This window comes from Lepidochelys olivacea (assembly GCF_965140295.1).
Source record: "Lepidochelys olivacea isolate rLepOli2 genome assembly, chromosome: 14".
Taxonomy (NCBI): Eukaryota; Metazoa; Chordata; order Testudines; family Cheloniidae; genus Lepidochelys; species Lepidochelys olivacea.
In genome coordinates this window covers 36040366-36052313 of record NC_140424.1, presented here as the reverse complement: position 1 = coordinate 36052313, position 11948 = coordinate 36040366, and the positions used below count along the sequence as shown (strand labels likewise).

Sequence of the window (11948 nt, the reverse complement as noted above, 5' to 3'; positions counted from 1 at the left end):
TTTTTCTATTTGCACAGTGAATTTTATTTTCCTACGAAACAGAGCGACAGTTCAGAGAGGCACAGCACTGATGGGGTTACAGAGGCTAGAGTGAATGCTGGGCTGGACTTAGATACAAGCAGATGGAAAACCCCTCTGGTTAACTTTACCCTGTTGCATCTGTGTTCAACCAGGGCAACTCCTGAAAGCAATGGGATTTAGGGCTGGAATCAAATCTGGACTAACTCCTGGAGTCTGCTCTCAATTGACACTGGAGTCGCTCCAGACTGCTGTAACTTGCAGTTGTACTAGTGTAACTCAAAAACATCATCCAACCTCAGGGGGAACCCCCTGGGTTCGATTGCCCTTGCTTATCTCACATGTAACTCCAGAATATGGCCTCTAGACAAGTTGGCTCCATTTATCAGTGGATCAGCAGGTTATCACAGACCACCACCACCCCCAGCCCTTAGGTCACCTACAGCTCATGCCCAACAAGCCTGAGCAAAACTGAGGCCCTGGGCTTCCAGCAGCCTCAATAAGGCCCCAAAACACCAACATCAAGGGCAACCCTATAACACTCACAAGGTATTTGACAACATAGGGAAAGCAACAGAAGGGGAAGCAGGCTTTACGCTTGTTACGTGCTAGTGGCCAGGAGAAGGGGTAACATTGTGTTATGAGAGAAAGCATCCTATTGCTAAGGCTGGGAAGGAAGGGGAGAGGGAATTGCAGCAGCTACATTTGCAAAAGGTGACCTGCAAAGTGCAAAAAAAAAGGCCCAGCTGTTTATGCCTTCTTCCCCCACACAGCTTGATTTACCACTGAGACATCAGGAGAATCAAGTCTAGTCTTCTCTGGCGGATTCACTGGAGATTTCAGAGATGTGGATCAGGAGCTCAAACGAGCAGGTGGGAGTGGTGAATCATTAACAAAGAGAGCTTTTCTCCCAAGTGTGTGTAGGGCAACTGAGTTAGTGGGGTGTTAAAAAAAAAACAACCTGCCTGAATAACCTAATTCACTTCATCTCAAGCAGGTTCTTTGGTATGGCTGCCAGGTCTCCAGTGTGTGTGGGGGGAAGGAGGGGTGGTTGTTAAAAAACCACCTAGGAGCGCAAGTCACATTGAAAGGCAATATAACTTGTGCTCCTCAGCATCTAAGCAGAGATTCCCAGCAGGCCATGGCATTTTCCAGGGTAGACAAGCTCTGAATTTCTAGTGTAATGAGAAGAGAAAAGTTTGGAGGAAAAAGATCATTTCAAACTTTCAGGCTCTCTTTACGCCTCAGAAAGCAGCAAAAAAACAAAAAAAACACCCCAACAACAACAAAGAACAGAGGGGCCAGGACCCCCACCCTTTGCAGGTCCCCTTAAGGAGCAAACCAGGCCAGGCGTGTCAGTTGCAAAGTGTGAGGGAGGAGCCCACGTAGAAGAGCCAGAAGAAAGGGAAGATTTTCTCTGAGAAGGCGGCCGTGAAGGTGAAGATGGGGGCCATGTTATCAGCGTTGTAGAATGCCACCCACCCCCCTTCGTAGTCCAGGTAGACCCCGATCTTCCTGGGCCTCTCGCAGAGGGACAGGGGAGTCTCAGGGGAGGTGAAAGCCTGGTATTGGTCCCAGTTCTTGCCCTTCCAATTCAGCCCCACCGCCCAGATCCCCTCCTCGGGCGAGAAGTCGATCTTCTCCTTCCTCCTCACCGACTCCCTGGCAGCCCCCACGGCCCAGCTGTCCCCGTCCCCAACTTCCACCTCCCAGTAGTGCCTCCCCGAGGTGAAGCCCTCAGCCCCCAGGACAGAGAAGGAGTAATCGAATCTCTTGGGGCTGGCCGGCACGTCCTGCGGGGCGCTCCTCAGCCTCACGCTGCGCTTATCCTCAGACAGCACCAGGTAGGGGTTTGCGGTGTCCAGGTCTAGAGTTATATCGGCTAGAGAGAGGGAGACAGGGATTTAACAGCAGAGCTCATCCCTGGGGACAGCCCCTTACACCACCAGATCTTCCCTCTTTTAAGCTGTGGTACTATCTGTGGCCGGGCAACAGCCTGAGAGATGAAGGAAGCTGCAGGGGAAAGGGGAGGTCTCTGGGCCAAGAGACGCTGCATGCTCTTACAGTTTCCAAACTGTGTTTGCCTTTAAGAAAACAGGAGATTCAGGAAGAAATTCAGGGGGTCTGCTGAGGAAATGCAACAGGTGTTTGTCTCACCCTGCTTCGCAGCCGTCAGCATTTTGTTTCCTTATCCAAAAGGGAAACACCACGCTGAGGGGAGATTTTGGCTGAATTCCCTTCAGCCATCTCGCCAGGCCTACGCCCGCACTGTACTGCCACAGCAGCAGGGCTAATGTCAGTTTCCAGCATTGTTCCTGGGGCACTGGAAGAAGTCAGTGGAGGGAAGCGGAGGCTTACCTGTGTCGTTCTCCAGCTCAAAGCGCAGATTTTCTAGGGGAATGAAAGGAGAGAGAACTGAGCCCTGGCTTTCATGGGGATGAGCATCTAGACCAGGTTGAAAAAGTGAAACAATATCCACGAAAGCTTTCTTTCTGCCAGTGAACCAGGGTAGGGAACGGGAAACAAGTTTTTCCATTACACTGGAAGACGAAGGAGTTTCCATTTTAGCACAAAGGCCACTGTTGGAAGACTTTCAACGACCGCTTAATATCCCGTGTCGAAGGCAGTGGTTCTCAACCTGTTTACCATTGTGGGCTGTATATGCAGCTCCCTATGGCCTGGTCTACACTAGCAGGTAAGTCGATCTAAGTTAGGCAAGTTATGTAACTTAAGTCAACTTACAGCACTGTGTTATGTTGACAGGAGACGCTCTCCCATCAACGTAGCTTCTGTCTCTTGGAGAGGTTGAGTACTGAAGTTGACAGGAGAGCTCTCAGCCCTCGACTTACTGCATCTCCACCAGATCCACTAAATCGATGCTGCTGCATCAATCGCAGTGGCACCGATTTAAGACAAGCCCTGTGTGTTATGTGGGCTGCATCCACACAATATATATACTACCTGTAGGGCCCTGAGGATGTCCCATGGGCCACAACTGTGTGCCTATTGGGCCACAAGCCGGCCATGGGTTGATAACCTCTGGTCTAAGGCTTCATTATAGACACCACTCAGAGCTAGGAAATGCCCAGTGAAGGGGAAAGTATCCTATCCCTTGCAAGACACACTGTCACCAGGTCCTCACAACCCAACTCAGAACAGTGCCTTTCACAGCAAGGAGTGAGAGACATGCTACACACCCAATTCTTCCAACTCTTGCTATAAAACAAGCCCTCAGAGAAGGAGCAGCACATGTGGACAGAGCATATATGTGGCGGTAGGGGGTCACTGGAGGAGATGTGAAGTGATTTTGAGGACCACATGCTGCAACCTTAACCACGGGGTTGCTGCTGCTTTAGTCTAGCAGCGGATTTTAAAATTACAGGGTGGCAAGACAGAGACCACAGGCACAGGTAAGGCCGACTGATATAAGTTAGGGACTGAGAGACCAGGTAAGCTACTGACGTAACAGCCCTCCCCAATATTACGGCAGCTATGAGCAGAGAAGACACAGATGCTTCCATTCACCTTTGAACTCTAGCAGGACTTCCTTCAGGACGGCGCTTTTCTGAGAGAAACTCCTGAGTCTTTTTTCCAGCTCCGCAAAGGCAGGCTCCGGCTTCTGAAACGTCCAGTTCTCGCTGCTGGAGAGAAGGAGGACGAAGGGTTAGAAACAGGCCTGAGGCCTGGCCCCAGGAAACCTGGGAGCTCTCAGGCCAGTTTGGATCTGAGCTTTGCAAGACAAACCAGGTTGTTGAGAGTCATGTGACTACAACCCCATGCTCCGAATGGCCTGGAACAGGACTTCAGAGGGCAGGAATGGAGACCCGTTCGAGAGCTCTCTGAATTCCCACTAGCCCAGTTCTCTCACCCTGGGCTACTCCAGGAACAAGGGGCACCAATCCCAGGGTTATGTGGAAAGAAAGGAGACAGAGATCCAGAGTGGGTGTATCTCACATAAAACACTAGGACCATAGACAGCACAGGTCTCCAGCGGGGATAGAACCTGGGCTCTCTAACACCAAAAGACAAAGCCCCTACCACAGAAGCTAAAGGAGTAATCCCATTGGCTGTCACATAGCAGCTAGCCCCTCCCCTCCTTGCTATGGCAGCTGCTAGCAGCACACATGATCACGGGCGTCGCACTCCGTGGCATTCAGTGCCGTTTCCAAGCCGAGCTGAGCGTGAAGGGGAGGGAGATGGAGCCCAGGACTTACCCGATCCTGCTGCTGCCGCCACCACCCTAAAGAGGAGGAGAAAGAAGAGGAAGTCAGGAAGTCAGTGAAATGTGTCCCAGACTGGGGAGGCCTCTTGGACCTGCAGGGGAGACCCCACTGGAGTCTGACACACAGGCTCCCGTTCAGAGAGCAGTTGCAACTTCCAGCTCCTTCCAGCTGGGATGTTTGCTCTCAGCAGCCTCAAGAAGGGTCAGCTGGGAGGTGGCCACAGGGGAAAGCATCTCCCCATGCACTTTACAAGAAGAAAAGATTTTCTGCCTTGGGAACGAGAGCCCCATCCCCCCAAATCTCCCTATCCTGCTAAACAGGGAGCTCAAGTGGTGCGGAAGGATGAGCTTGGGGGGGTGGGGGGCATTACAGTGCAGCATTCCTGGCTCCAACTCTTTGTCCTGCCACTGGCTTGCTTGGAAAGTCAGTCCTTTTCTGCCTCAGCTTCCCTATCTGTAGGGCAAGCCTAGCAGTGCCCTTCTAGCTTCGAAGCTAAACTCACTTGTGTTTGCAGCGGGATTCCAGATGACTGGGAGGAAGGTGTTCAATGGGCACGTCTACACTAGAGCAGCCTAGCTCTGGTACTGTGGCTGAAGCACCGTAGCGTAGACACGTCCTACATCAATGGAAGGTGTCCTCCTGTCGCTGCAGGTAATCCACCTCCCTGCGAGATGGTAGCTAAGTTGATGGACGAATTCTTCCATCCACCCAGCTGCATCTCTAGTGGGGATTGGGTTGACCTAATTACATCACACGGTGCGAAATTTTTCACAGCCCTGAGCAATGTAGCTAGGTCCATCTATTTTTTAGTGCAGACCAGACCAATGTGAACAGGGGCCGCATTCAGATCTGATTCATACCAGTGTCAAGCTAGACTGACTCAGTAGATTTATACCAACCAGTCCCACTTGAGAGCACAATTTGTCCCACTGAGCTATTAACATGAACGCTGGCTGAAATTTACCCCATGATTTTTTTTTTTTTTTTAAAGTTCTCTTTTCCCAACTTTGAGATTTCATGGATGTTTTTAATGCAAGAAATCTCAATTGTTTCCTTTTTTGTAACAAACAGCTTTTGAAGCCTTTAAGTTCAAAATCCGGCCATGGAACAAAATGGACCAAAACAAATGCATTTTTTTAAAAAAAGTGTTCCTTACTGTGAAAATGAGATGATTAAAAAAAAATATAAATTTAAAGGGGGAGTGGGTTGACTGGCTCCAGGTAGCATCTAGATAATGTATGTGTCAATTATGTTGTGAACTCTGAATCCTGGACTCCGACAGGGAATGGATCAGAATACATATGACAGACACATCCCTGTCGAGTGAAGGAGTTTGCAGTGGATCAGGACTCCTGGGTTCTACTCCGAACTCTGGGAGAGGAGCCAGGTCTATAGGTGGGGTATCTGGGAGTCAGAACTCCTGGATTTTAGTCCCAGCACTGCAATCAGCTTGCTTTGTTCCATGCCTCATTTTCTGCCTTCCTCTAATCGGCAAGATGGAAGATAATGATAGTAACCCTTCGATATCTCTCACCTGCGCGGACTGGCTCACCGGCTGCTGCCCCGTCTCTCCTCCCTTCTCAGTGATCAGTTTGTCAATGTGGGAAATTTCTTCTGAGAGTTTAGAGACACTCTCATCCCTTCTTTGGGCAATGTCTCCGTCGAGCGCTTCCAGCCGGGACAGCAGGAACTGCTCCTTCTCCTCCAGGAACCCACGCAGCTCCTTACACTCAGAGAGGATCTTCTGTCTCTCAGCTTCTGTCTGTTTCTGCAATTACAGAGAGGGTGGCTCGGTAACAGACCATAAGTAGTCTCTCAGCAGATGGGGAGACTTCTTTAAAGAGAAAGAACAGAGCAGGATCCTCAGGGCAGGATCAAGCCCTTTAGCAGTAGCTCATTAACCTGTCACTTTTCCCTAGTCTCTGCATCTTGTGCCCCAAAATCTGAGGTTCAGTTTCTACTTTTTCTTCCCTGACAGTGGCAAAAAAATAACTGAAAGTGTGAATGATGCAGTAAGGGTTACTTGAGTCTGCAAACAGCCTGAAACAATATCTCTCAGAGACATGAACTGTCACCATTTATCAAAATCATGTTAACTCTGAAGCCTAGTGATTACAAGGTAGAAGTCATCCTTGATAAACATTTTACCGCTGACCACAATAGGCGACAAGGGAGAGGGATGATCCTATTATGAAGATATGCTCCATGCACTGCAAATGGAATTTCGTTTGGAGATTGTGAGTGGGCAGAGTTCAGGAGAGACCAGAAGCCCTCACCTTTCCACAGAAGCCCAGCCGTGGAGAGGGAGGTGACCTGGAGTCTGGCCAGATGACCAATTCCTCATCCCGGTGAGGGAAGAGGAAGGGGAGGGGAAAAGGGGCACAGAGAAGGAACTAAAGTGAAGTCCGTATCAAAGGGGTAGCAGAGCGTGCGTGCCTCCTCTGTGATGGTTTCCAGCAGCCCAGAGAACAATATGGCTGCTGAGCTCTGCAGACAGGCAGTTCTTAGAGCAGACAACAGCAGCAGCATATGCAAGGGCATCTGCACCTTTGCTAACAGCAACAGCAGGGATTTTTCTCAAAACCTTGTCCACCTGCACTGAACCAAACTCGCCAGCCAGCCAGCCAGCCCATGTTCTCTCTCCCCATCACCCCCAGGGGCTACAGAGAAACAGGCCCTGCGTTTGCCGTCTCACTCAGGGCACTCTGATCCCAGGCGAACCTGGGGTGGAGGGTGGCTCTGGGCACATACCAGCAGCTCCTCACTTCTCTTCTCCTCATTGGCTTTGGCTTCTTCTCTGTCTTTTCTCAGACCGGCCAGATGCTCTTGTGGCGCCTCCTGGAAGAAGCAAGAAGGATCTTTGTTGGGATGGTTTCGCCACAAAGTTCCCAGATTTAGGAACACAGGAATTGCCAGTCTGGGTTAGACCAGGAGCCCATCTCCAGCCTCCAACACCAGCTTCTTCACAAGAAGGTGCGATAAACCCTGCAGTAGGGAATTATGGGCTAGTCTGCCCCCAGGCAAACCTTATTCTAGCTCATAGAGCAGAGGTGGCCAAACTCTGGCACGCGGGACCATCCTGCCTGGCCTATGAGCTCCCTGCCGGTGAGGCTAGCCCATAGCCCCTCCCCCACCATCCTCCCTCCCCCGGGCAGCATGGGTGGCGGGGCTGCGAGCTCCTACTGCTCTGAGCAGCACGGTAAGGGGGCGGGGAGGGGGGGTTGGCTAAGAGGCAGGGAGTCCCGGGGGGCAGTCAGGGGACAGGGAGTGTTGGATAGGCGTGGGAGTCCCGGGGGGACTGTCAGGGGACGGGGGTGTGGATAGGGGTCGGGACAGTCAGGGGACAGGGAGCAGAGGGGGTTGGATAGGGGTGGGGTCCCAGGGGGCAGTTAGGGGTGGGGGTGTGGATAGGGGTTGGGGCAGTCAGGGGACAGGGGGCGATTTGATAGGCGTGGGAGTCCCGGGGGGTCTGTCCCTCTTGTTTATCTTCTCTCTAAACTGAGCAGCCCCAGCGCTGACAAATCCTGCCCATTCACAAGTCTCTCTGGAGTCCAGATCATGCTCTATGCCCATCTGTAAACCCCTTCTGTTACTGCTTGACCAGAAATGAATACAGTATCCCAGGTGAGGGCATCTCACGGATTTATAGAATGTTGTTAAAATACCGACCTTGTTATTCTTTACGTAGCCCAACAAATCCAGGCACAAATTCTGCCAAAAACACATACAGCTTCCCTAGGAGCCATTGGGACTGCTCACTCACATGTCTGAGGGCAAGACGTAGGCCTCTCTGGGACTTTGTTTCTTAGCTACACTTCATGCTCAACCATGCAGATGTGAGAAGAGGAGACAACAGGACAAATGGATCTTCAACCGGGGGAGGGGGGGGGAAGGAAGAGGGACAAAAAACCCCAGGCACAATTGGAAATAGAGGAGCCCTCTTCGTTTTACCTCTCAGACAGAAATTCCGTCATGTATTGACATACCAAAAAAATCCATCCTGCCCAAAACAACCCACTGCAACCAAGTCCTAGCCCCTCCAACCTACTTCAAAAACCGAGTCCAAATCCACGCATCCCTTAAAACCCCAGCTCTGAACATCCCCAGACATGGCAGCAAAAACACTGCCCCAAAATTAGCTCTCAGCCCCTGCCTCCAAATCTCCCACCCCTCCTGACATACCCTCAGTCATTCCAACACGACACCCAAACCGATCCCCCCAGCTCGGAACACCCCTACGTCCAGCTCTGCTCCTCCCACAACTGGAACCAAACATTGCCCCCCTCCCCTCAAACCCCTAGACATAGAATCATAGCAATGTAGGGCTGGCAGGGACCTCAAGAATTCATCTTATCCCTCCCCACGCTAAGGCAGGACCAAGTAAACCTAGACAATCCCTGACAGGTGTTGGCCATTCCCTCCAATGGTGGGGATTTCAAAACTTCCTTTGGGAAGCCTATTCTAGAGTTTAACTACCCTGACAGTTAAAAAGTTTTTCCTAATATCTAACTGAAATCTCCTTTGCTGCAGATTAGGCCCATTGCTTCTTGTCCTGCCTTCTGTGGACATGGAGAAGAAATGATCACTGTCCCCTTTATAATAGCCCTTAACAGAACTGAAAACTTATTAGGGTTTTCCTCCCACTCTTCTTTTCCCAAGGCAACATGTGCAGATTTTTAACCTCTCCTCTCAGGTCAGGTTTTCTAAACCTTTTCTCTAACCTTCGCCCCCCCCCCCACCTTAAATCCCCAGCTCCAGAGATCCCCTCAAATTCTCATAAAAATCTGCTTCCGATCCAGACTTTGGGGCTAGCATTTAGGCCTCACCCTGCAGTAGGAGCCTGTCTCAGTTACAAAGGCCTGCAATAAATTTGATTGTGTTTGTTTTATGTCACTAATCATTTCTGTTGCCCTTTTCCGAACCTTTTCCAATTCCAATATAGCTGGATGTGGCGACCACATCTGCACGCAGTATTCAAGGTGTGGGTGTACCATGGATTTATATAAAGGCAATATGATATTTGCTGTCTTATTATCTACCCCTTTCTAAATGATTCCCGACATTCTGGTAGCTTTTTTGACTGCTGCCGCACATTGAGTGGATGTTTTCAGAGAACTATCCACAATGACTCCAAGATCAGGCTATCCAAAGAAAGCTGATCAGAGGAAGGAAGGAAAATAATCAGAGCGGCCTGTTTCCTTCAGCCAGACGCAGGACTGACGTGCTTCCTTAACACCCGATTTAGAGTCCTTCTTAATACAGGATTACCTTGCAGAAGATAAAACACACCCAGGCCTGTACAAGCCACCCAAGAGACACTTCTCCCAGGCAAAGCCATACCTCACGATTTTGCCCCTATAGGGTTGCCAATTTTGGTGGGATGTATCCCTGGAGGTTTAATTGCATGCCAGAATCTTGAATTGAAGATTCATCTTTAATTCCTGGAGACTCCAGGTTGGAAACCCTAGCAACACACCAGCTCCTGGCACAACGTGTATAGCACAGGGGAGTGCTGAGAGCCACTGAACCAAACTGGAAACCCCCTACACCAGCAGTTCTCAACCAGGGGTCCGGGACCCCTGGCGGGGTGGGGGGGCGCAAGCAGGTCTCAGGGGGTCCACGAAGCAAGGCTGGCATTAGACTCACTGGAAAGAAAGACGAAGCCCGCCCCCCACAGAGCTGAAGCACAGGTCCATGAGCCCGGCCACCCCGGGGGCTGATGCTGAAGCCTGAGCACCACAGCTTTGCCGGCCCCCTCTGGTGTGGGGCCTCCATCAGCTGCCCGGCTTGCTACCCCCTAAGGCCGGGCCTGGCCGTTATATGCAGAAGAGCGGTTGTGGGGACTCTCCGGCGGGCCGTGGAGTTGTTAGAGCATGTTGGAGGGGGCCTCGGAAAGAAAACGGATGAGAACCCGGGCTGTATAGGCTGGAAACCGCTTCAAGCCAGGGGGGTGCGGACGCCCCCCTAGTTCCGGCCCCGGGCGGCTTTTCCTACCTTACAGCCCCGGGCAGCCTCTTCTATGGGCACCACCCGGTGGGCTCGGTGGTCCCAGGAGAGGTGGCAAACCAGACAGACGGGCTTCCGGTCCTCCTGGCAGAAGAGCTTCAGGGCCTCCCCGTGCCGCTCGCACACCCCGGCCCCGGCCGCCCCCGGCCCGGCGGCCGCCTGGGCCCCGAGGCGCTGGACGATCTCCACGATGTTGGCCAGGGGCCGGTTGGGCCGGAAGAGGCGGTGGGGGGCCGGCTCCCGGCACTGGGGGCAGCCCAGGCTGCGCTCCGAGTCCTCCCAGCACTTGGTGACGCAGGCGCGGCAGAAGTTGTGCCCGCAGTCCGAGACCATGACCGGGTCCCGCAGGTACTCCAGGCACACGGGGCAGGTCAGCTCGTCCTGCAGGCTGCGGGCCGGCCCGGCCGCGCCCTCCATGGCTGCAGGGGCCGCCGCCGCCGCCGGAGCCGCCGCCTCTCCCGCGGGGCCCGGGGTGGCTCTGCACCGCAGCGAGCGCAGGCGAGCCCGGAGGAGATGCCAATCGCCGGGCAGGCAGCCGAGGAAGAGGGAGGAGAGGGGAAGGCTCGCCTGGGTCCCGCAGCAATAGACAGCGCAGCGCTCTCTCGTGGCTAGCTACAGGCAGGACTCCCGGGTTCTGTCCCTGCTCTGGGACGGGAGTGGGGTCTAGTGGTTAGAACAAGGGGGCTGGAGTCAGGACTCCCGGGTTCTGTCCAGGGCTCTGGGACGGGAGTGGGGTCTAGTGGTTAGAACAAGGGGGCTGGAGTCAGGACTCCCGGGTTCTGTCCAGGGCCCTGGGACGGGAGTGGGGTCTAGTGGTTAGAACAAGGGGGCTGGGAGTCAGGACTCCCGGGTTCTGTCCCTAGCTCTACAAGGGGAGTGTGGTTAGAGCAGCAGGGGGCTGGGAATCAGGACGCCTGGGGTCAGAGGTGGACTAGGGGTTTTCTGAGGCCCTTGACTAGAGCAAATGGGGGCCCCTCCCCACCCCTTCCATCTGCAGTCCCCTCTGCGCCCCCCACCCCCGGTGCTCCTCCTGGAGAAATGGGGTTGGGGCATGGGGCTTCCCCCGTTTCCCAGCAGGAGCACCAGGCAGGTTGGGGTTAAATGGGTGAAAAAAGAGGGGCTGGGAGTCAGGACTCCTGGGTTCTATCCCCAATTCTGGGAGAGGAGAGGAGTTTAGTGGTTAGAGCAAGGGAGGACTGGGAGTCAGGACTCCTGGGTTCTATCCACAGCTTTGGGAGGGGAAAGGGGGTCACTGGTTAGAGCAGCAGGGAGGGCTCAGAGTCAGGACTCCTGGGGTCTATCCCCAGCTGTGGAAGGGGAGAGGGGTTTACAGGTTAGAACAGCAGGGGACTGGGAGTCAGGACTCCTGGGTTCCCTCTCCAGCTCTGGGAGGAGAGTGGTATTTAGTGGTTAGAGCAGAAGGACCTGGGAGTCAGGACTCCTGAGTTCTATTAATGGCTGGGCCTTTGACCCCTCTATGGCTTTTGGGCAGGTCCCAGCCCCTCTCTCAGCCTCAGTTTACCTGTCTGTACATTTCCCATCAGGCTCCTCTCTGCCAGGGTGATTATTTCTCTGGATTTTTGGTTGGCAACTTGTAAAAAAAAAAGATAAAAAAATTATGCCTCTTGAGAGAGGAATCAAAGGCCCAACAAACCCACCCCACCAATCCAGTCTGCTCTGTTCACCAGCCAGCCAGCTCCC

At 52.9% G+C, this 11948-nt stretch overlaps 1 protein-coding gene across 2 annotated transcripts; it reads right to left on the bottom strand.

Annotated features, from left to right (window-relative positions):
- On the bottom strand, positions 1–10813 carry LOC311530570 (E3 ubiquitin-protein ligase TRIM7-like). 2 transcript variants are annotated; one of them, XM_084647364.1, is made up of 7 exons: positions 10236–10813; positions 6993–7079; positions 5776–6009; positions 4233–4258; positions 3544–3656; positions 2377–2409; positions 1–1900 (listed from the first exon to the last, which is right to left on the bottom strand). In XM_084647364.1, the coding sequence occupies exons 1-7, from the start codon at positions 10662–10664 to the stop codon at positions 1374–1376; spliced, it is 1449 nt and encodes a 482-aa protein (XP_084503490.1). In that variant the 5' UTR covers positions 10665–10813; the 3' UTR covers positions 1–1373. The 2 variants fall into 2 exon arrangements, with proteins under 2 accessions (XP_084503490.1, XP_084503489.1); XM_084647363.1 differs by having other exon boundaries at positions 3544–3659; positions 10236–10790.
- Between the last annotated feature and the right edge of the window lie 1135 nt (positions 10814–11948).

Bases quoted from the DNA above. Each gene is read 5' to 3' on its own strand.
- LOC311530570 (XM_084647363.1), bottom strand. From the start codon at position 10,664: ATGGAGGGCGCGGCCGGGCCGGCCCGCAGCCTGCAGGACGAGCTGACC. The intron at 3,660-4,232 runs GTAAGTCCTGGG...CCTTCTCTCCAG, and splicing joins GGCGGCAGCAGCAGGATCGG to CAGCGAGAACTGGACGTTTC. The intron at 1,901-2,376 runs GTAAGCCTCCGC...CCCTCTCTCTAG, and splicing joins TGAGCTGGAGAACGACACAG to CCGATATAACTCTAGACCTG.